Genomic DNA, 25,857 nt, shown 5'->3' on the forward strand with positions numbered 1-25,857 from the left:
CCCAAATGAGTCTCGGTAGTGTTTGATAGATATAGTCGGACCCGATATAACGAACCGATATAATGTCCTATTTTCAATGAATTTAACTTTTTTTTTTTCCGAATCTGTTAAATGAGAATTTGTAAAAATCCGTTGAATGAAAGTTTTGTTAAAAGAAAGTTGAAAAATAAAAATACTATCAGATTAAAAACTCGTTAAGTGAAAGGTGATTATATCGGGGTAAAATTTGTTTAATACCGGGTTCGTTATATCGAGGTACGATAATAGAATTCGTCAAATGGGAGTTAATTATATCGAAGTCCGATTGTAGAATTCGTTTGATAGCAGTTGTCATATCGGGATATGATTGTATACTCACAAAAATGTAAAAATTCGTCCGTTAAATAGGAGTTCGTTATATCGATCGTGAAATTTTTAAATGAGTTCGTAATAACGAGGCGCCGATTTCAGAATTCGTCAAATAGGAGTTCATTATAAAAGCTATTTCGGGGATGTTCGGAAAAATTCGTTAAAACAGAATTCATTAAACCTGGTTCAGACTACGGCTCACAAGTACGGCCATCTAAATAATATCACAACAATGGAATCGATTTATCATACAAGGTGGCCATAACTTTGCCGATATGAAATCCCATAACGACCGCAAAAATCAACAAATTTGGATGAAATTCTAGACTTTATAGGTGTTTCAGAGTATGCTCTCAATGATGTGAAAAAAAAAAACGAAACCCTGCTTTTGCGGCTATGGCTTCAATGAAAAAATTTCGGAAAATTCGAATGAAAACACACACTTTTATGCATTGCAACATGATCAGCATAGCAAATATACCTATATACATAAGCTTTGGAAAGGTACCTATAGCACCATAAATGCTGGCGCAGGACGCAGACAAGGAAAGATCTCGCCAAGGGGTTGGGGCGCTAGACGCTCGGTAGAGGAATTTCTTCATATCTGCGGAAGTCCCTGACAGAGCGTCTAGCGCACCACCTTGGCCAAATCCTTTTTCTCTGTCCGAGTCGACATTTATGGAGCTACAAGTACCGTTCCAACGCCCATATAGTTTTTTTTGATACACTGATGTATCTTTTGCAGTGCATAAAAGTGGGTGTTGACATTTAAATTTTTTTAAATTTTGTAGCTGTAGCCGCGAGAACGAGGGTTTCGTTTCTCATCTAATTAATCTTACATCTTAAACACCTACCGCATTTTAAATACGTGTAAAAGTACCCCCGGATTTTTTCGGGCTTAAAATTTGGAAGAAAGTTGAAAAAATAAATCTATAATACTATCCATGAAGAAACACTCTCTCATTCTTGGGACCCAAATTTTGGCAAAAAGGGGTTCCTCATACACGTTAAAATACTATATATCTCGAATTTCATTCGCATTCGTTGATTTTTGCGGCCACTAGGGGCTCGAATATCAGCAGTCATTTTATGACCACCCTATATTTGTCAGTAAGAAATGTCGATTATGCATAACAACTGGCGAATGCGATGAACTTAGTACAATTTATCATGTTTGGCAACGAAGCTTGGGTGTTATGCATAATCGCCGGTAAAAGTGATAAATTTAGGGAAATTTATCAAAATGTTGACGATTGTGCATAACAGCTGTATTTATCACATTTACATAACACATCCACACACCATGCGATAAAATATCCTCTTCTTTTAGTTAATAATTTATTTTAAGGCAATCTCAACACTTAAACATCACATGTCCAATGCAAAATATATAGATTTTTTTCCAAATTATCGGGTCATGCTTTTCATTACAAGAGAAATTTTCTCAAAATATCAAGTACATCCTCGTTTTCAACATTTACAGCTTCATAACAAGTTAAAAGATCACATTGAAGCAGTAAAAAAAAAAAGATCCCAACGATATGGTGTATATGTGAAAAAACACTAAATGCAACATTTACACCCTTCCGAAAGTCTATTATCAATTGTGTGATTGTTATAGCTTTAAACTCAAGTAAAAGGGGGAAAAATTGAATCACATATTCAGCGAGGACTTACAAAACAAAAAAAAAAATTCTCAATAAGCAACACATTTGAAGCAATAATAATAATGTAAATAATAGTAATGTAAAATAAATCAAAATACTCTATACCGGGGGAAAATCTTGAAATGAAGTTCTGCACCAAACTCATGCGTGATATAACGATATATAATAATTATAAATCTCTTCCATAATTATATATAATAAAGCGATAAACCACTCGTCTAGCAAGTAGATTTGGGAACACTCGACCACCTCTCCATAATGGTAACAATGAATTACTCGCACACACATATGAAATACTATACCATGAAATGTTGATCAACAACATGTCCAAAAAAAAAAACATAAGACATAGAATTATATATACTTATTATCATGTCATTTCTCTTTAAAAAAAAACAGAGAAAATGAACAGAAAAGGAACATTTTAGCTATACATATACACATAGTGGTTCTCTGAACAACAAAAAAATTAACATTGTTGATTGCACTGTCAACCCCCTCCAAACAGAAAATCATGGTGTGTAGTTAGGTATTGGTGCTGAGAATTCATTAAACTATGTGTTGTCTACTTCCTGAGAGCTATTACTTGCGTGAGGAAGGCCTGGGGACACGATACTCAATAAATCGGGAATTCAAAAGTATTAGTCATGTTTCATTTAAACAAACCCCACATTAGACAAAGCTGAAAATAACTCTAATATCTGACAGGATGGCATCACTGCATGGTTTCACATACATTTCATTACATAGTAAGATCACAGAACAGTACAACATGGCATGTTTCAATTCCTATGCAAAGATGCACCATTAAATGACATTTGTTAAATGCAAGTAGTGTACGGGACATATATTCGTGACCAATGATGAAATCTGGCTACCATTTGTAGGTCAGTAAGTTTGAATGAAGAACATTTTATTAACATGAACAAAAAAGACAAACTCGTCCGCTTTGGCTGGACAAGTTATGTTGGGTTTTCTTTGACACCTGCAAAACTGTTCAACTCAAAACTTGACCCACCATTTGAAAACGATGTTTCATTTCAAATGCAGGTCTTAGAACACAGCTTGCACTTTGTGGAAGATTTCAATTGCTAAAACATCTTTGTAGAGGAAAACTATCATGACTGGCTTGGATATATTCATCAGGCAACCACTATCGCTCTTAAACATGAGCATCTAATAAATGGAACAAGCATGTGTGTGTTAAGTGTTCGGTACTTTAGTTAAAGATTCTTAAAAAACTATGCAGTGTTGCCACTTCATGGTCACCATAGCAGATATGAGCCATCAGCTCAGTGTAAGTTTAATTTGAACAAATAAGTGTAATTTGAACCCCCTATTTCACATAAATAATAATACTACTTAAAGGAATAAATATTCACCGAAAAATAAATCATTTTAAAGAATACTTCTTCCAACTCATTTTGAAAAGGAATCTTTTTTCATTAACAATATTTTATATGCATATAATGGCATTAGAAATGCTATTTTTGATGTAAGAAAATCGAAGAACAAGAATGATTATGAGGCACAGTTTGCACCAAGTAATTGTTGAAGTGCTATCATAGTACTGTGACGGTGAATGAATAAAAGAACAAAATACAATAGAAATGTGGGATCTATAAAACTGACAGTGTACAGAAAAAAAAAGAAAATTATCAAATGAAACTCGATATTGGCCCAGCTGGAAGAAGGCGGACAGCTTACTCAAGGGATTTAATGACCCATTTCTAAATCCCATTCACAGTTTCTGCGTCGCCACAGAAGAAACTTCCTTCTAATGTACAAACATACACACATACACGCAGAGTGTATTATTACACAATAAGCCAAAAACATTTCATCGTCGCAAGCCACTACCAGACTTCTTGGACGGCGGCACCAGGTGGTCTGGTAAGTCCTGGGGCAAGTCGTGACCCTGGAGCTTTATGTTGATGAGATGCATAGCCAGAGCAAACTCGTCTGCATCCAGCATGCCGTCCTTGTCGACGTCCGAGAGCTTCCAAACCTTTCCCAGGACAGTGTTGGGCAACTTGGACTTGATCATGTGGGTCTTGGCGGCCGCACCCGTGATCTTGCCGTCGACCGGATTCAGGCTCTGGAAGATCTCGTCGTGCTTGTATCGCTCTTTACCCACGATCCACTCTGTGTCCAAGGATCCAGCGTCTACGCCCTCGCCGCGTCCGAAAGTGAAGGGGCTCTGCTGGACCCCATCAAAAGCACCACCTTTAACTTGACTATCTTCTTTAGGCTACATAGCATAAGTTGAAAAGAAATAAAGCAATTCATAAAGATGAAGCTAATTATAACAGGAGCACAAAATTAATTTCAATCATGAAAAATATGGCAATAAATACTATGCAACATCATCTAAGAGAAACATTTGTTGCATCCAGCAGCGCCTGTTTCTTGCAAGGGCAAATGGAGCAAGTACCAAGGACCCCCCCCCCCAAAAAAAAAATCGGCTGCTTTTTTGTACTATGGTCATGCCCCCCCTCCACGCCTCTGCAAAGAACACTATACATGGTCCATGGCGCCCTGGACAAAGGCTGGTGGCGCGCCGTTTGAGAAACCCTGCTCTAACCCATACAGGCTTAACCCACGACCTGTGGGCTAAATGTGGCTCTCGCAGTCATTTGATGCGGCCCGCGACCTCAAACATAATTCTAGCGAAAATGAACTAAGCGACACATTCCCAGATCATTTAAATGGCACAGGGTGCCGTTCTACATCACTTGAATGGCCCGCAGCACATTCTCAGATCACGAGTGACCCGCGGCATATTTTCAGATCACTCGAGAGACGCGGCACAGTTCCAGATCACTCAAGTAACCTGCGGTGCTGTTCCAGATTATTCAAGTGGACCACGGCACGTTTACGGATCAATGGCCCCCCACTCTCCTAAAGAAACGCCCTTGTGTATATATATATATGAAAACAAGAGTACAAAATACGGACCCCCTCCCCCGTCTCTCACCTGCATGTGCTGTTCCTGAGGTATTTGAGCCATGAGCCGAGCAATGTCCTCCGCGAGCATTTTGTCCACTGTCTCCAGGAGCCTAGGCTTGAGGGGATGGAACTTGGAGAAGTCCATGTCGTGCAGCTTATCCCTCATTTCCCTTATGTCTGGGAAATCTCCGGGAGGCAGGTGGTGTTCACGCTGGATGTCGGCGTACGTTTCGTGAAGGTTCTTTATGAGCTCTTTCTTCTTGCTGTCCTTGCCGAACATAGACGGCATATTATTCCGTAGCGCACTGATGATGTAAGCGTGAACCTACCAAAAGAAATAAAAAAATACATGGTCGTGCAAACCGAAACGCAGTATTTACATAAGTAAATCAATTTCGAATAATCGTTCAGTGAAATCCAGTCAGAACGTTCTCCAACAATTCAAGTGTTCGGCCGAATAACGGTGTATGTTACATTTTTGAGAAACCGGTTTGTTGACATTACATGTAGCTTCCCCGTTACACGTTTCTCGTCAGTTCTTGCAGAAACCAACAGATGACGTTGCTATGCCATTTTACACAGCTGCAATTCAAGCAAAGGGCATTTCCTTAAGTCTCCCCTTTAAGTTTGAAAAACGACATAGACCACTGTTCGGCCGAAAGCTTCAACTTTTCACATTAATGAAAATTTCACCAACATAAAAATTTCTAAAAGCGCACCCAGGACATCGACGTCATTTGCGTGTTGATTCCGCCCCCCCCCCCCCGATTATTTAAGAATTAAGTACAGTGAAACCACCATAAAATGCATGGTACTTCCAGTAACGGCATAAATTTGGTAGTGCATGTTGATAATACTCTCGGAGGTGCTATCTCTCGATATAACGCTAACCTATCTACAGCGATATTTTTTCTTGGTCCGCGGATGTATACGATATCGTATCGATGTATCCAAGATATCGTTATCGTAATATCGGGGTTTCACTTTATACCATGAAATGCATTTTTTAAGTACTGATTTACAGCAAAAGATTTCAATTTATTAGATGATGAATAAAGTTCGGTTTTTTGGTTTGTTTCACCCTGTGAAGTAATTCGTTGCACGCCCATTTTACGTACGATATTTCACTGTGAGCAGCTTCACGGCATCAACACTTTTGAATGGTAGATCGTACGAAATACCGACGTTATTTAAAATCCTGGAAAAGTCAATAACTGGTGAGGAATTCGAATATGTATTGAAGGTTATTTTGAGCGAAATACTGTATAAATAATAGTTGCAGTGATTTCGAAATGTCTCGGAAAAAATATCGTTATTGAGGGATTTCTCGTAGTAAAGGGTATCGATTTAGCAAGAGAGAGAGAAGAGTTTAACATTACACCAGTGTTTCCTTAAAGTGCGCGTCGCCAACCTTTGTCACGGGCGTCGCGGCCACCTGGAAATATTGATTAGTGCGACTATTTATGCTTTGAAGCAGTTCTTTTATAATCGAAAACACCTACAAAACTATTCTGGGGAGCTGCGGTTGACAAAAGTTTGAGAACCACTGCATTAGACTACAGGAAATTCGAAACAAGATTTTAAAAAATCTCTTCCAGGGAAATTTATAGTTATATCGAGTATCTTTGTAGCGATGTTTCACTGTACACGTTGAAACAACGAAAAAATAACGAAGTTAAAAAAATAAGTGCCAATGTCTTAATGCAGCGTTTCTCAACAATGTGGCCCATAAAGATGAATAGGTGGTCGGTCCACAGGGAGACGAAAATTTATTTCTAACCAAATGAAAATTTTTATGTTTTTGTATGCAATTAATGATATTCACATAGGTTGGTACAAAATATTAGGCCCAACATGTCATAAATTAGTGGTCCGTCGAATTATTATTTCAGAAATTTTAGTGGTTCCTGGGTTTGGAAAGGTTGAAAAACAGTCTAAAAGAGTATTGGTACATCAGTTAGTAGTCCCTCCCTAATGTCCTCCATCCTAGAATGTTTTATCAGCGATCTCTACCAAAGCCTCCTAGAAGTACTTCTAGTATCTAGGAGGCTTTGCCTCTACCTACCTTGAGCCAACCCTATAAGACTCTACACTGTACTCATAGCTCCTATCATCTCCGGGGGGAGGGGGAGGAAAGCGATGATAGGCGATATACTTCCCAAACCCACTTTAGGAAACACACACACACATTGGTGTATTACTACAATATATATTTTTTTAATCTCAAAGAAAATGCGAACATTAATGTTACCAACACATTTCATCGAATTTTACAAAAAATTATTTGAGGAAACAGTAGTAACACGAGACTTCCCCCCCCCCCCTTACACGCGTTAATGACATTTTTAACGCTGATACAGAGAATTAGGCTTCATATCTGATCATAAGAACTTGTGGCAATAAGAGAACCACCGAAATGAATGAAAGGCGTCCAGTGTTTCCCACAAGTGTTTGTTAGCCTTGTATACTCTACATTTCTCTCCTACTCGGTGCGCGTTTTTTATTTTTTCCTCCACTAAAAAGAGGAGCACTAACAAACCCACGCGTTATAACATTAACTGAAAGAGGAAGGAACAGAAAGGAAAAAAATAAATAAATAAAATTGCCTTGATTAAAGTCAAAAAGAGCAACGAACACTGGCAATGCCAAAATCTAGCGGAAACATGGAAGTTGAGTACGAAAAAAAAAAAAAATGAATTCGTTTCAATTCACTGCAGACACTTCTTTTTGAAAGGACAAAGTGTGCAACAAAGTCCGCAAAACAATATTATCTCTGCCAGTTTACACGCATTCCATACTGCTGACTAAAATTATAGTGACGGAGGGATTCTCTTGAGCGCATTTGAGGCATTTCAAACATTTACTGAACGGGCACGGTTTTCATATAATGTGATATATACTCGGACACATAATTAGGATCCTCCATAAAAAGCGAAATCATCAATTCCTAGAACAGCAAAAAATAATTCATGGGTGCTTGAACTATCACATCATGGATGCACAAACTCTGGTCCTCCAAAGAATTGTATTGCCGCACAAATAACCACGTTAATATTCCAATGGAACCTTCAACGTATTAGTCATTTGATGGAAAACGGAATTGTATCCAGAACGCGAAGAAATTCAAAATTTATTCCACTATTTTAAAATACGATAATGCGATATAAGATGTGAAGCTGAAAATAAATGGGTAACATGAATACTAATGAAAATCACGCAGAAAATGCCTTTTAATTAACACTTTTATAACTGATTTCTCAGTGTGCTTCATATGTATTAATACTGAATGAGAGTCTGAAGACAACACAAAATTCTCGGAATTTGTCACCAAGTTCCAGAAAAGTCCAAAAAAATTTATGGACCATTTTCCTCAGAAAAAAAAGAAAATATGTTTTGACTCAAGAAATTTGGCCGGATCGTAATTCTAATCAATCCCTTGTTTAACACACATACAGTAAAAGTCCGTTACAAAGAGTACGGAATCACTCTTGTGATAATCTCGCTATAACAAGTGATTTTCAAGTGATCGACAAAATCTTAGATAATTAAATGCTGTGGGACCAAAAATCGATTTCACACACACATCTACTTATATTCATTCGTTAATATAAGAACGAAATGATCCAAAAGACATTTCAATGCAGAGATAAAGTAGTAAAAAATTTTTGCAATTTTTTATAACCGGACACAGCAAAAAATGGAAACTCACAACGAGAATTCGATTGTAACGACAATTTCCCAATTAATTTTGAACTGTGGTTATGCCGGACTTTTAATGCATTTCTTAACAGATTTATGACAGTTCACAGGCATATTTCTTAGTTTGAAAGAGGAAGAAATATTATTCGTTATAACCTAAATCGTAACTTCTCAGTAATAATGGTCAGAAATTCAGTTTTCCGGAGATCTTGAAATTTATTAGAATATTAAGTTATTTATTCATTATAATTTAGTTAAAATTTCTTAAATTACCTTAATTTACGGCAAATAAGCCGCACCAAGGAAAAATGAACGAGAAAAAAAGTTTTCTCAGAAACGCAGATGCCTTTACACCTTCGAACATATAAGGCCGCATATAACTTTGAAAAGGGCGGTAATGATATCAAAATAAAACTAAATATTGAGTTTAACTTACCAATTCAAGTTTGTTTCCCCCCCCCCCCCCATCAAAAAAGATTTCCATACATAAAAAAAAATGCTCACGAGAATTCATTAAAATCCCTTGAAAGTCAAAACGTCAGAAAAAATAAGTTATCCAATAATTGCCACAAGAGCAACAATAGTTGTAAAAAATATATATATATTTGAGATATGAACTCCGTCGGCATCTAATGTTCCCGTGCACGCTGGAACCGAATTTTTCAATACCTTTTGCGAATGTATTCTGAATGTTCACCAACACCTATTTTTCTATTCTTCTCTGTAGTAATTTTTATAATGCCAAGACATATATTTCGACCACATTTCTTCACATTAATTCTCATCAGATTTGTGTGGATTTTTTTCCCATTCCTTCAGAACTCGCTCGACTCATTATTCCCGTCTGGGATCAATGCTTGAATAACCAAACCACATTAAAAAAAACCGAAATATTCGTAATTTATTATGTTTATTATTTTTTTCATTTTGAAGTGCTTGCAATAACTGCACGGTGAACAGAATATATATTCCCCCCCCCCACTCTTTTATATCCCAGTGCATTGAAAGCATTTCAATTTGGTAGACCTATAATAGTGCCACGAGTCTTGCGTGTATGGATAAATGAATAAATACGAGATGCGAAACGAACACACACATAAATTAGTCCCTTTGTGACAATTCGAGAAGCGTGCACATTGGAACAAAGAAAGAAAGAAAGAAAAAAGAATTCTCATATATTCACAAAGCGACCGAAGTCGCTATAAGTGAAATAATAAACGTAGGAAAATGAGAGCGAACCCGGGCATTACGTATTCTGGGAAATGGACGTCACAAAAAAAAGAAAATGGTCAACGTCCTCTCTATTATATAATAAGACTAATTCATTGCGGTGGTAATAGTCAGCTAGTCAGCGTCCGTTCCCCCGATCCCTTTCAACACCTATTTTCCTAATTAATGGAAGAGAAAGTCCTTCAATTAGAGATGGGACGAATATTCGGCTGCTACTCGTCCCTTTTTCCGAATATTCGGTTCGGCCAAATATCTGTGTAAATCTGAGCACAAAAACTAATTTTAAATTATATTGGAATTTTCCACATAAATTAAAAATTCACTGATTATATTTTTGTGTTGCGTGTATCCCTTTCTGTGTAAGAGTTTATCGCAGGGTGAATTTCTAGAATAAATGAAACTGAAAATAGAATCCCACTGTAATAATGTGGATCTTTCATTTTATAGAGTCCACTAGAGCCCGATTAGCTCATGTTCACCTCGGAATCTTTTTCCAGAAAGCACCTACACTTCTCTTTCTAAAATTCTTTGAGCCATTTCATGTAAAATGAAAGATCCAGCCAAAATATAAAATGCTTTGGAGGAAAAAAAAAGGGGGGGGGGAAGCTTATTTTTTAGAGCACACGTTCTTTCAGTGCAAGGCCAGGATTACATTATAAAAGTTTTACGAAAGTTCTTTTATAAAACTTGAAAAATGCAACAATTAAGCGTATCGGTTACATTCGAGCGAATGTAACTAATAGGTTTATTGGTTGTTTTTTTTCAATTTTTGTAAAAAAAATTTCATCAAACTTTTATAGGTTAGTACCGGTCGAAGACCTTAGCATCAAGCTGAACAGTCTAGACTCTAGACATTCTAGATTACCTTCTCCACCTGCATGTATCAGACATAGAAATGAGCTGACCGAATCACAAATGGTCGGGGACACCTATAACTCGATTGGATTGTGTAGTATTCATCCAATTTTAAAGCTTTTCATTTTGGCCTTCAGATTTTCTCTTACAGCATTCCTTGGTGTTTTAATAAACTTATCAAAAAATTTTGGGCAGAAGCTGGAACGAATCAAACAATTTTCCATAGAAACTTATGAGAAATCAACGTTTCGGCTAAGAAACGTGATTCCGGAATTAATCATCTTCGTTAGCCGAGGTATCACTGAAATGTTAAAATGCAACGTATCATCGTTAAATTTGATTGTCAGTATCATGGCAACAAAAATATTGCAATTACCAGTTTTTTAATGTTCAAATAATAAATTGCATAATTAAAATTCAATATCAATAATTTGAAATTACAAATACTTTTATTTTCAATCAAAAACTATTTTATCTACAATTCATATTCGGCCGCTGAATATTCTGTTTTCAGCCAAATATTCGGTATTCGGCCAAATCACTATTCGTCCCATCCTTACCTTCAATTAGTAATTCTTCAAGAGAAGAAAGCACTGAATGGAAATGTTTGTGGAATCATAGTTCATGTAATTGTCAGAACTTATCAGCTTCTTATCAGTCATATCAGATCCCTCATAACATAAATATACAGGTTTATCTTCTTCATATACAAACAAACCCCGCTGTATACCCACAAATATTTAGCTCCATGTGTCTGGATCTGATAAGTAAAAATGAATCATTTCACAAAAAAAAAAAAAAAAAAAATCCTACAGGTAATGATAATTGAGCTACACAGTAACTTGGAAAAATTATCATTTTTGGGGTTAATTGCAATTTGTGTGTGCAATAATAACCGGAGCTTGACAAATAAAAAAAAAAATAGACTCCAGAAAATTTTTTACGAGCCAAAGATTTTTTTCTCTGAGAAAAAAAACAGGTCCGAAAATGATGTTTCGTTCAACTTTTCCGAAACATAGCAGCTCCCCTTCCATGTTGGTAGAGACACGCTGGCATGAATTCCACAAAAAAATTTTGTGTTGTCCTAACTGCAATTTAGCAACCCCATATAGAGAAATTTAGGCACCAAATTCAATTTTTTAATCGCCACGGCGACCTGAGATTTGTCAAGCCCTGATAATAACCATCTATAAATTGAATTCATGAGTATTTTCATTTCTCTGTCTCACTAATAGTCACAATTACACGTGCTCAATTACTCGGCATAAACATCAGGGTTCAGACCATTTCTCTCTGGGGCACAAGTAATTATCAAAACCCATTTCTTTCAAACCGAGCACAACTCCTGTCGTGGACAATTTACTACCGAATGAGTCACGCCGGAAGTGGGAATGCGTGTACCTAACAGTCTGAGTGCGTATATAGTGTTGTCTGATTTTCAGCGCTGCTATCTATATTTCAGGAGTGAAGAGCAATGATTGACTATTTGTACCATTGAAGGTCTATTGCTCTCCGCAAAGAAACTTTTTAAAACGGAGATCGGCTCGCATTCGCGCCTCGAAGTTGGGAATCTCAGAAAACTCAAGTGACTGCAAATGGACAAGTAAAAATATTTATTCAAAATCAGAGCTCGACAAGTCCCAGGTGATTAAAGAGTCAAAAATTGGTAATGGCGCCTGAAATTTTGAAAATGTAGTTATTGAATTAGAGTATGAGAGAGAACACCATAATTTTTTTTCAAAATTCATTTTAGCCTATCTATCAACCTTGAAGGGGTTTCACACCATCTCGGAAAAGTTGAAACTTTTCTTTTAATCTGTTTTGCTCAAAAAAAATGTTTGGTTATAAAAATTTTCTGGCGGTTACAGTTTTTTCGCGATTCGTCAAGCCGTTTTAAATTTTATTGTCATATTTTTTCAAAGGTTCAAAATTGTTAATATGAATATATTACGAAAAAAAAGACTTGAGACATGCCAGACTAAGATCATTTTTTTTATTCTCAATGTTTCCTTAAAAAACCAAGATTGTGTGTTGCGCTGGGATACCTTATTACTAACCTCGAAGCAATATTGACAACTGACTTTCAAGTTTTCGCATGTATCAGTTCAAAATGCATGGGGTCGGATTCGTATGACAATTTTATTGCTATTATAATAATATTATACTGTGCGGTATTAGAAATCGCATTACTAACGGGTAATTTTTCTGTCCAGACGAGAAAAATTCCTAAAACGTGAACCTCTCTAAAACATTCTCCGTAGTAAACTATGAAAGCATGTGAAGAAGCAACAGCAAACAAATCATTCACGAGTAATATTGTACATTTACTACGATTTCTCACCAGGAAGATGCAGAGTTGACAATTTTGCGATTCATGTTGTTTATAACGCGTTGCTTACTCAGTCTTCCGCATTCTACGTGTATATACGGAAAACGTTCGCACATACACGCAAAAGCACTCACGATTGCGTGCAGCAAACACACGTATATCAACAAGGAAAAAAAAAAAAAAAAAAATATATATATATATATATATATATATATATACTGTATATAGGTACGCATACGTTCGTTAGCGCGAGTGAACTTCAAGAAGTCACACCCAACGTACAAAGTGAAAAAGACAATTTTTTTACATCCACCTCTGACCCTTACTCATCTCCAAAAGAATTAATTCCCTTGAACAGAAAAAAAAACCACAACATTAACATATTCATAATTCAACTTGACAGGATTAAGAAATCGTAAAAAAGACAACCGCTATGTGTTTCCTTTTTCTTTTAATCTGACGCCATTTCAGATAGTCGTCTAAGCCAAAATATGTGAGTTTCACTCCCGTCTCTTCGTCCTCCACCACAATTTTTTTTACCACCTTATCATATTTCAAACGCCTAAACAAGCTGGTACAGACAAGCGCAGCCATTTAGTTACGTAGTTTAGCGCTCATGAGAAGCCATTAAAAGCAATTATCCTGATAATATAAATGACACTATAGCTGTTATCAAAAATTTGGGGGGCGGGGGTGAATGGAGAGAGCACCCAAACAAGAATTTTTTTTTTTTCAATCCAGTTTTCTAGATGAACATAGGTTTTCAACTGGGATTCCGTGGAATCAAACTTCACGGACACTTCAAAATTCTCGGACCCGGAGAACTTTTAAAGAAACACACTTTCTTGTTACTGATTCTCATAAAGATTTGTATTTGTTTTGAATATTAATGGAAGCGTTTGATTAGAGAAAAGAATTCAAGAAAGGCACTTCCCTGAATTTTTTTTCTTTAAATTGTTCTTTTGTTTAATTTAGGGGATTTCAAATGAGTGACCACCACTGTGAGTGAGCGCACTGAAATATTTGAGACTCCACAACCTCAGATAAACCTAGTGGCACTTTCACTGTCCACTCATCTCTTGTCATGTAACAAACGAAAAAACATTTTCCTGCGTACAATGAATGTGCTGTTTAGCTTAAAACTAACCACTTTTTGATGGTTTTACTTCCCATTTCATTGGCTAGTGTAGTTCGTTGGAGAATTTCATATTGAATTTTCAAACTTGAAAGTAGTTCGTAAGTCCGTTCGACGGATAATAAATACATCATAAATGGTATTTTCGGGATTATTTAAAAATTTTGAGTCGTAAAAAGAAAAAAAAAATTTTGGAACTAAGCTATGAAAGAGGATTCTTTAACCACAGAATTCATGTGAAATTTACGGGACTTACCTATACATTAAAAAAAATTCATAAAATTTTTAATTCTGTGGGAAAAGCTTCGTAATCATTAAGTCCGCGGAATGGCCATGTAATCATCAAGGATTCCGCGAGAGCTTTTACGTTGGAAATCTATGCACTAGATCAGCGGTTCTCAACCGGTGCTCCTTGGGCACTTCCTAGGGGCGCCACGGCAGCTCGAGAAAAATATAAAAAAACCCAGTAAATTTGAAAAAAATATAAATATTTTAAATAATAATATAATAAATAATATAATAAATCAGTAACTTCGATGAATAAATAAAAAATAGGCCTACGGGGCTCTTTTTTCTATAACATTTTTGGGGTTCCTTGATTCCTGATTTTATACAGGCCTATACGTATTATGGGGGGGGGGGGAATGTTCGGCATCCAAAAAGGGCGTAAAAACTATTACAGAATATACAGCAATGTTGAAAAATATCTATAGAAAAATCGGAACACGTAAAATTAACATGAAAATTTATGAAAACTCAAAACTGAAGAAAATTTTAAATTAATAAAATAAATTATTATAAAACCAATTTAGAATCGGAGAACTAAACACAAGAAAAATATTCGAAATAAATAACTCCAGCTCTTTCTTTAAATTATATTTAATTCTTTAAATATAGAATCGATGAAAGATATAATTCTAGAATTCAGTAGTGATTAAAAAATGAAAACTAATGCGAAAAGTAGTTCAAAAATTAATGCAAATTAAAAATTACTGAAAAAATTAGTTCTAAATTAATGGAAATTAAAAATTAATGAAAGAAAATTACAGAATTAATAAAAATTCAGAATTTATGAAAGATATAATATAAGAATTAGTCAAAGCCCCCATTAGTTTAGCCCCCCCCCCCTCCCCCACCTTTTCTTCGTTGGAACCCTTTTGACCCACCCGTTAAAATCCAAACGATCACGGATTAATTGGATCAATTTATTTTGAATCAACTAGAAACAAAAATAAATTTAGTCACCCGGGGCAAACATCCATATAACTGAGCTCCCCCTTCCCCTATGATTCTGAATGAACGAAGGGTGAATCTAACATCCAGGGTATCAAACATAGCTTCTTTTTTCCCCTTCGTGAAATGAATGTTTCCACAAATATCAATTTCTATACAGTATTTCCATAGTCATAGTTTAGGATGAGCCCCCCCCCCCGTTTTACGACTATAAAAAATTTAATTGATAGATTGTATATGCACATATTTTTGACTTCTATTACCGCGAGTGCGGGGACAAAGCATGGGACCCGGTGCGACTGCACCTGTCGTACACCTTAGGGGTCATTCAAGTATTACGTCAGCATCGATGGGGGTTTCCGATTTGCTGACTTTTGATGACAAGAGAGGGGGGGGGGGGGTTGGATGTTGCTTACGTCATCAACCATCCTTTATGAAGATATGAAATATTCTTAATCGCATCTTATTCGGTGCGCGAAAAACGGAAAAAACCTTTCGGTTGTTATTCGGCACCTGAACTAAACATTCTACCTATTGATAAGTCCCCTACAGAGATGATGACTTTAATGATCTCTAAATGTTTCACGGATCCTTTCAAGTGCTCTGGAAATGTTTCTGGGTCATTTAAGATCTCTGGAACTGTGCCACGCGTCACTCAAGTGATCCGTAATTATGCCGCGGATCACTTAAGTAATCTGGGAATGTTCCGCGGGTAACTTGAGTGATGTAGAACCGCAATGGGGGCCGCTTAAGTGCTCTAAAACTGTGCCACATGTCACTCAAGGGAATCTCTAAATGTGCCACGGATCGTTTAAGTGTTCTGTAACTGTGTCGCGGGTTACTTAGGTGATCTTTGAGGCCTACTTCAGTGATCTGAAAATGTGCCACGGGCCACTCAAATGCTCCAGAATTGTACCACGGGTCATTTAAGCGATTTGTAAATGTGCCGCTTAGTTCATTTTTACAAAATTAGGTTTGAGGGGTGCAAGCCACATCGGATAACCTTCAGGGCTGCATTTGATCTGCGGGTCAAGGTTTTACCATATATGGCTTAAAGGTTGGGTCGCAATGAATTTGTTAAAGAGAAATTTTGAGTTCTTACCCTTCAAATAGCTAACTTGACAGAAATCGATTATAATAACATATAAAGGTATTTTTTTTTCGAAATTTTAATTGTTAAAAAATATATTTTTTGCATAAAAAAATTTTTTTTCGTCTGGGGAGGAGGCGCACAAGTCCCCTCTCCCGCGTACGTTTCTGATCCCACTAATATGCGTTAGGAAGTAGGGGGTAGTGATGACGAAATTTTGCTGACAAGGGGGGAGGGGGGTTAGAGTTTTGCTTACCTTTGCTGACAAGGGGGAGGGGGTCAGAAATGGCTAAAAATTTGCTTACGTAGTACTTGAACGGAGCCTTAAGGACAGCTCTGAGCATAGGCGGAGATAGACTTGAAAGTCTGTGGAGGTCATGATGATGTCAATTCATATATACGCAAATACATTAGATCAGTCCGCTTTACCCTTGACGCTGTCCCCCCCCCCCCTTCCTCCGTATCTCCATCCGTGGCTCTGAAATCAACAGAAACCCCCAGAGATATGTTAGTCATCTCGTTTTAATTGTTATGGCCTACCTTCTTTGTTACTTTGTTTTGAAACACATTCCACGCGGACCCCTCGTTAACGCCTCACGGATCCCTCCAAGAATCCGTGGACCATCTTTTGAAAACCACTGCTCTAGAAACGTGAAGCCTTATTTAAAATTTTCAAATTATTGAGCTAAATTCAAACTCTAAATAAATTAATTAAATAAACTTATGAATGTCTTACTAGAAGAGGGGGAAATAAATGCGCACGTGAAATGACGTTTATAAAATTATTAATGACCATCAACTTCTCAATAGCTATTGCCCAACAACTTACGAAATCATCTTCGTGGCAGCTAGAAAAACTTCTTTTACTGACTGATAACTTTATCATTGCGATGATAAGAAAAAAAAAATTCCCCATAACAGTAAAAAAAATCTCCCCCACCCCCCACCTTCTGCAATAATAATAATAAAGTCCTCTAAAGTATGATATGGGTTTTATAGGAGAACGGAAAAAAAAAAATTCATCAGCCATGAATCACGTTTTAGCCTCTTTGCAGCCTCTCAAAACTAAAAGACCCTACATATACACATAAATGGCCAAATTAAAAGATCAAACGAGAAGCCTATTCAGTGATTCACGCTCGTATATAAAACTACTGCGTATAAAAAAAAAATAAAAAAGACTAAGAAAATTTGAACCAAGTTAAATTGGAGGAAAATGAGGAAACGTCCATCTAATTTCTTCAAATCAAAGTTATTGCCTAGTATATTTCTCATAAAAAAACAGTCTCAATGTAATTTTTTCAGTAACATATATTTAAATAGCATCAGGATTAACACCGTGAACCGTGCTTTATTCGTCGAGGAGGAAAAAAACATCAAGTAACGTTGTTTTCCTCCACGCCGACAGCATTAATAAGGTGAGAATTTTTTTTATAAAAAAACAAGCATTTTTGCACTTTCCACAACTAGTAACTATTATATAAATGTGGTGTTCCTAATTAACTACAGAAGGAAACCATATCTCCGTATAAAACTACCGACTTAGCAAATATCTCGTAACTAGAACAACGTAACGAATTAACCAGATTGGTCACATCATGTTACATGGGGGAAAAAAATTGCAATCGATATCGCCAAACCATCCAAAAAAGGATTTAATACCAATGATGGAGGATAAATTCACTCATCGATCTATTTTGCCCCTGGGGGGGGGGGGGGGAATGTTATTCCAGTAAAAGCATATGAAAATTAGATGTACCGTAACTATTCGAAGAATTTCGTCAGATATTTTTGGAAATAACCCATACAGCACAACAAACACAGATGTAGAAGAAACGTTTCAAGCTTTATGTATTCCAAAATAGCGTAGCCTACACTTCTGCTCCTTTTGGTAACAGACAAGTAGACGCACAAATAAACAGGATATTTTCAGAGTCCAGAAACCCTATCGAATCTCTCAGAGAACGGAAAAAGCCATCCTTTTAAATACGATATTATTGATAATGCTTCGCAAGAAAGTTTTAAAAAAAGGCTATACCAAATCGATGAAAATCAATAGGACGTTCGAAAAACCAATTGGAAAATGAAATAAAAAATATATAATATATACAAGTACATCTAGAACTTCTCAGCGCAGAAAAGTAAACCCGTTCCAAGTTTAAATACAGAAAAATATTAAATATGAGGTGTGACGGGATTATTCTCAAACCTACTGACATTTTGATCCAGATTACACGTTGGTCAACGCTTGACTGACTTTTCTTGGGAATCCGAGCACGCGTGGCTCTTTTCATGGAAGGTTCATTGAGACACGCTCAGCTTCGCTTCACTGCTTGGCATCCAGAACTGCACGTGCGATTGACGAGAATCGCGAAGGTTGAAAGAAAAGCTCTGGATAAGAAAGGCTCTAAGAAACCAAGTCCTTGATATTAAAAAATATCTCCACTCGGACGAAAAAAAAAAATGCTACCATAAAGTGACTGTACACCAGAACTTACACAAAGCTTAGAAAAATTGTATGTAAAGAGAGAAAAAAAACCAACATTAATTAGTAATTTCTCAACATGCATGTCACCGCGCTTACATCCTTGAGCAAAGGTCCCTACGCCAAGATCTTCGGAGACTCCTCAGGATAAACATTTTTACTGGCCCAATTAGAAGAAAATACACGGTGGGCTTAAGCCTACAACATATTTCTAAAATTGATATAAAATCAATCACTTTTGTGTGTGAGTGTTATTCACAGTACTTACAGTATTTAGAGCATGAAATTTTTTTTTGCTAATCAATACTAAACTTCAATGTGCACGCTCTTCGTTGCAGCTCAAGCCACATCCAAACGATACATACCTAATTTCAGCCTATGCATTTCAATCAGGGCCACAACTAGGGGAGGGCAGGAGAAATCTAGTAACCCGGGCGCTAGACCAAGAAGGACGCTGAGTTCACGCTTTTTCCGCTAAAAATAACGAGGAGAGGGTGCTAAAATATATACTGGCTCCAGGCGACATAGTAAATTTTCGTCAAACTATGAAATACCATTTTTGAAAGGATCTATTTTCCCGCTATTATGGTTGTCACTCGCCCCGGATAAGGCGGAACATCTTGGATTTTTAAGAAAATTTTCAATGTCCCCAAATCACATACAACCAGCATAACTTAAATGGTGATGCACTATTTTAGATTTAGAAGTTATATTACAGTGCATAGTTAAAATGTTTGGTCTCAACGTAAACTAGTGCAAATTGAACGTTAGAATACAAGTATTGATAATATCTGTAGAGCAATGTATTTGAACCTTTAATTTTTTATGAGATAAACAATGTTCTCATAAGAAATATTCAGGTGAAAGCTTGTGCATGCTGTCTAAGTGTATCATAAAAATTACATACAATATTAACAGGGCTTGACAAATCCCAGGCACCAGGTTGCCATGGCGATGGGAAAAATGATAGTGGCACCTATAATTTTCTGTGTGTGACTACTAGTTCGGGCAAAAAAAAACTCTTGGCTCCTAAAATATTTTGTCTGTAAACAAAAAAAAAAAAAAAATGCAGGTGCACACCTAGTTTTTTTGTTTGTTTGTTTGTCAAGTCATGGTATTAATGAAGTCTTTACTAGCTGGCCCATGCAGTGAAATGGCTCAAGAGGGGAGCACACCAGATGAGAATCACACATACAACTTTTTATTTTTCAATTTACGCCCACAGAAAAGGGAAAGAATGTTTATTTTCAGTAAATACATCCAATTGGGACTTGAGAAAAGTTGTAAAAACTGAACTTAAAAAATAGATCATCAATTCCAAAATCAAATATTGGCACCATTTGATGAGTACAAGAAAAATTGTGAAATAAAAATAACAAAATCTTAAGTTTTTCAAGGTCACCCAATGATTTCTTGAGATGATTAATATAGATTATGGCTTCTTGGGAAGAGGAAATTAAATCTAATAACACCACAAAGGTATCATCAGGCAGAGATCCAATTGAGAAACAATTATGACGCTTGAACAATAGCAGAAGGAAATTACCAGTGTCTTATGATATGTAACCACAAAAGATCTCAATTATCCACCTATCCAAGTTGTAAATTAAAACTTAATGAACATATCAGAGAACAAAGAACACAACATGTTAAAGAGGTGACCTTGGCGAGGATTTTAATTAAACTACTCATTCTTCTTCCCTTTATCTAGAGCTTAATGATAGGAAAGAAGACACAGTCCTAACTCACACTATTTATTTTGATCGAAGAACAGATATGTGGATAAATCTTTGGATAACATTTCTTGTCATTAGATTAATGTTTAAAAACACAGGCATAAATATAGTAATTTTAAGTATTGAGTGAAAAGACACACATACAAAAAATAGTACAGTACACTGTGCCACATAATAATATATATGGATGGATGTGAAGTAGCCAGGACTTGACAAATACAAAAAAAAAGTTAGTTGCCAGCCGAATTTCTTAAGAGCCAAGCATGGTTTTTGCTCAAGAAAAATAGTCCTATATCAGGTTTTTTAATTAATATATACTTTCCATGTTAAAAAATGCAGTCATGGCATCAGAAAATTTCATGTTATCCCGACTCAAATTTAGCAATCACACATAGAAAATCCTAGGTGCCAATACAGATTTTCTAGTTGCCATGGTGCGCCATCTAGTGAGATTTGCTAAGCCGTGCAAGTAACAATCAGTAATCTCCATAGGTTGAGATGATAATGTTGTCAATATATAAGTAGGCAGTGAGAGGATTCAAACAATTTAACTGGTTTGCTGTGAACCAATCAACCTCTGTTCACTTTCAGCCTCTGAAATAAGACTCAATGATACCATTTCTATGTTGGAAGACAGACAACTTGTCATCCGATCAAAAATCTTTGTCATCCTTAGGTACAATTAAGTAATCCCGGTGAGAAAAAAATTTAGGGGCTATACAAATTTTCTAGTTGCCGCTGCAACCTGAGATTTTCCAGACCCTGAAATAAAGTATTATCATTATTGTACAAGTCTTTTTTACACTCTTTTATACATGGCCCTTTTCAATACCTACAGAAGAATGAAATAAGCACCATGTAACTGGCAGTTAGCTTCCATATCAAAGCAGAGAGATTTGAACGCTGTCCCATATAACTAAGGTTTAGTGAGCTAACCACCCAGAGCTGTAAGGGAACACCACAACGCAGGCTCTACTAAGGTGTAACAATGTAAAGTATCAGGGCTTAACAAGGGTACAGGGCACCAGGTTGCCATGGCGACTAAAATATTGAGATTGCCAACTCAACTTTCTATGTGTGATTATTGAATGGAAGTCTGAGGACAACACAAGATTTTATGAATTTATACCAGTATGTCTCAGTGGCCCACCGTGTCTCAGAAAAGTAAAAAAATATTATTTTGGACCTTATTTTTTTGAAGGAAAAAAGCATATATATATATCACAACTTGACAAATCGTAAAAAAGTTTAGGCATTAAATTTTTTTTTAATTTGTCAAGTCATGTAATATATAGGCTTAAGTATGAAGCATGCTGCATTGAACTGAAACAACATACCTACAGCGTTATAAAGCTAGGAAGTATAATGAAAGAATTTGAATGCCAGAACTCCACCACCAAATTAATCCAACTGCCGATATCTCTCTCAGCCTGGCTTTATGACCTAAGCAACCTGAGTACACAAAACCCAATGGGAAAATTTTTTTGAATGAAAAAACTTGTGCATGTTCAAAGTACAAATATTTTTGTGTAAAACCAATGAGCTCTGTCAACTATGAAGGTTATCATCAAGGTCCATGGGTTCGAATCTGGGCATAGAATGTCAGAAGCAAGTTCTTTACCTACCGAGCCTGGGACGACCACTGATGGATGGAGTCTTCATTTCCCACCCAACTCCACTGGTTGGAAATTGCTTTATGGCGATATATGACTGGAGTTGGTACGGTAAAGTAGCCTAGGAACCCTACTGCAGGGTGTGAAGGGCTACTAATGCAGTCAACTCTCATTTTTACGAGCTAATCTTCTGGTTTCAAACAATATGTCTTTCCTTTCAACTCTTTGCCATTTACAAACTTTCCATTTTACAAACTATTTTTCACATCCATACAAGTTTGTAAAAACTATCGTTGACTGTATACTGTCAGATAGTGTTGTTTAACAGTGTCCTCAGTTTCTTCAATTCAGTTATCATACTTCAGAAAAATTACACACCAATGTCAATTTTTTAGTCCAATGGCACCATGGAGCATGGGATTTGTCAAACCCTAAAAAAGGCAATGTCTAAAGTTAGCTGTCTCTGTCAGTTCGAAAAATGGCTGGCTGCTTTGCACATTGGCCAGTCTGAAGAATGCACGAAGACTGGCGACTTTGGGATTGGCAAACTGATCAATTTCCAAACTGTTCAGACTTCAGATATTGGCTATGACATACAGCTAAATGTCTAATTTCACATAGGAATTTAAATGTTTCACATCCAAAAAGATGATCAAGTCAAACCTTTCGTCAATATAATCAAGATATATATCCATGGAGGTGTATTATATGTGTTTTACCCGCTTAACGTACAGGGATAGTGAAAATTAAAGAAAAACATTCATTATTTCTTCTCCCCACTACTAGTTTTTGTTACATAACCCTGTAGACAAAACTGTATTTTCCTTTACCTCAGCAATAAGTTTTTTCTTTTCTCCCTCACTATGATTTGACAATTAAAAAAATCTACCAAAGTGGACCCCCTTCTAAAAACGCTTTTCCACTTTATTCAATTTATTTTTGTCATCCTAGCTTTTACTAATACTCACAGAATTTCCAATTTAAAGCATTTTCTCGTATACAGCATTTATTTGTTACGGTTTTTAAAAAAAACATTATAAGCAGGAACCACTGTACACATATAATAAAAGAATGACCGGAAAAGAGAAAGAACAGAAAACCTGTTCTGGCTCATCTTTTTAACCCTTCATTTCCTATATATTGACAATATTCCTTTTTTGAGATTTATCTTTGCTAATTCAACTGCACATTGTCAAAATTTGCTGCCAAAAGCATGTATGTTAAGGGCTCAGAAGCCAACCAGTACAAGCCAATTTCCTGGAAATGGCTATCGTATTACCACTTCATTGTTAAATCTTTTAGTTGCCAAAGCATTCAAGTTGCTATCTTCATATTGCAATAGTAGATAGTGTCATTGACCACAGAATAAAAAGATCCTTATATCTCATTTTTAATGTTTGTTGTTTTACACTGAGCTCTCCATATCAAGGGGAATGTGTGGGCTGCATCTATTTTTAAAATCAGTAGAGTAAACAATGTTAATTGTATAGCCATACTTGGGAATACCACTGGATATCGCCCTCTCCTGTGACAATGTTTTCACAGTAAGTTAGTTTGCATTTGTGTCTCTGGGATTAAGCACTGACCCTTTAACTTGAGAATCCCTAATGATGTTCATATTCACAGTCATTATGCACCCATTAAATAGTAAAAAACAATTTTTTTTATATAGGCCTACCTATGATGGATTTTCTCAGACACGTTATAGCTTAACTTGCCAACTGATGTTTTTTTTTAAACTTACATATTGATTATATACAAGTATATAGAATAAACAACATAATACTTACTTTCGCTAATCTGGCTCTCTTGATGAGATCGTTCAGTTTTCTCAAGGCTGCATTCCTCGGCAAGCTTTGGAGATCACTAAAGAGATCTTGCTCCTCAACCTCGAAAAGTTTTCTATTGTAATCGTATCGCAGTGGTTGGTCCCAGAACGACCCCAAGTAGACTCTAGCGACTTCTGGGGTGTTAAGAACTTTACCCAACGACCACATGAGGGCACCATAGACCCTCATCAGTTGCTGATGGTCCACCATGTCAGCCTTATTCAGGACGATCCTTATCTTGTCATCGTGCCCTCTCAACGCCTCTATGCTCCTGCGGAACTCGTCAGAAATGTCCAATTTGTGAGCGTCAAACAACAGAATGATCCTGTCGACTCTCTCCGCAAACCATTCAAGGACACCGGCGAAGTCATAACCCCTGTCAACGCGCTGCTTCTCTCCGGACAGTATACCAGGGGTGTCCACAATGGTGATGGTCTCGAGGACATCCGATATAACTAAGGAACATTGGAATCTGTTGAGGAAGGCGTTGCCGAACTTCGACAGGGGCCTGAACTGCTTCTTGGGATCGACGACCAGAGCGTTGCCCGGTATGACGCCCTCCTGGGAGCCGTGCATCACGGCTATGAAGCGGTCGGTGGTGGGTTCCGGCCCGATCCTTATACCGGGGAAGTCTTTCTCCAATAAGTACTTGATGAAGGTGGTCTTACCAGTGGAGTATTGGCCGACGAGCAGTATCATCGGCTTCGCGTCGAAGTCCGGATCATCCAGTGGCGGCGAGTGGAACTCGTGAAACAAGTAATGCTCCTCTAGAGGTAAGATCTTGGTCTTGTAGATACGTTTTAGTCCTTCTACGACGCTGTTGTACATCTCTGGCTCTTTCTTCCGATTCTCGTCTCTGCTCAACCAGCTGAACATTTTTTTCCCCTTAGTTATTTATAATTATAAGTTTTTTTTAAAAAATTCTAAATATAAACGTTCTCAATCTCTCTCTCCTACGTCGAGTGATCTAAATAAGCTCACTTCACTTGTCACCAATAGCGAGACAAACACTCACTTCTCCCAGCACTCGAACTTTTTCCCCCTTTGCCACGCCGTGTAGCGTAATTCGAAAACTAATGACGTAAGCACTCGACGAGCATGACGACTGTGATCGGCCGCCATCTTTAGGCAAAAATCAAAATTGCAGATTAAGTCGAAATGTTGACCATACCACCCGTTATTCATAGGACATTCTCCTCAGTATTTTTCACCGTCTTGACCTTTTTTTAAAATTTTTCACTGTAGCTTTTTTTCTCAACAATTTTTAAGACGTCACTTCGAGTGGCAAACTTGTTCTTTGCTCTAAGATGGATGACAAGTCCGTTTCCTTAATAGGCGCCTTAGCAGTAGCATCTAATTTTTCATCATTGGTGGGGACTTTCTAGGAATTTTGTCGATAATTAGTGAGATGACCATACGTCCCGTATTTTCCGAGACGGTTATGGTATTTTCTGTTTTTTTAGCCGTCCCCACGTTTTGGCAAAAGTGTCCCGGTTTTTCCCGTATTTTGCACGAAGCCTTCTTGAATTGTTATTCTTTATTGAAGGCAACGATAGACATTTGCCTTGGTAAACTTTTTTTTTAGTGGAATGCATTTTAATCCACTGCAATTTGCAGTTTTGAATCATTTCCCGCCATTGCGATTTTCCGTAATTTCAA

The 25,857-nt window shown here is 36.8% G+C and overlaps 1 protein-coding gene across 1 annotated transcript; it reads right to left on the reverse strand.

Moving 5' to 3' along the window:
• Window positions 1-1,723: 1,723 nt before the first annotated feature.
• Window positions 1,724-25,335, reverse strand: LOC149088119 (EH domain-containing protein 1-like). Its single transcript, XM_089244622.1, has 3 exons — window positions 24,160-25,335; window positions 4,993-5,289; window positions 1,724-4,266 (listed from the first exon to the last, which is right to left on the reverse strand). The coding sequence occupies exons 1-3, from the start codon at window positions 25,072-25,074 to the stop codon at window positions 3,856-3,858; spliced, it is 1,623 nt and encodes a 540-aa protein (XP_089100748.1). The 5' UTR covers window positions 25,075-25,335; the 3' UTR covers window positions 1,724-3,855.
• Window positions 25,336-25,857: the final 522 nt, after the last annotated feature.

The sequence above is a fragment of the Pholcus phalangioides genome, unplaced genomic scaffold, assembly GCF_987345545.1.
Source record: "Pholcus phalangioides strain wild (caught in Gottingen) unplaced genomic scaffold, Ppha-v1.0 ptg000003l_1, whole genome shotgun sequence".
Taxonomy (NCBI): Eukaryota; Metazoa; Arthropoda; class Arachnida; order Araneae; family Pholcidae; genus Pholcus; species Pholcus phalangioides.

Excerpts from the sequence above, each read along its gene's own strand:
- LOC149088119 (XM_089244622.1), bottom strand. The coding sequence starts at position 25,074 with ATGTTCAGCTGGTTGAGCAGAGACGAGAATCGGAAGAAAGAGCCAGAG. Across the intron at positions 5,290-24,159 it reads AGAGAGCCAGATTAGCGAAA|GTTCACGCTTACATCATCAG; the intron begins GTAAGTATTATG and ends TTCTTTTGGTAG. Across the intron at positions 4,267-4,992 it reads CTCAGGAACAGCACATGCAG|CCTAAAGAAGATAGTCAAGT; the intron begins GTGAGAGACGGG and ends TATGCTATGTAG.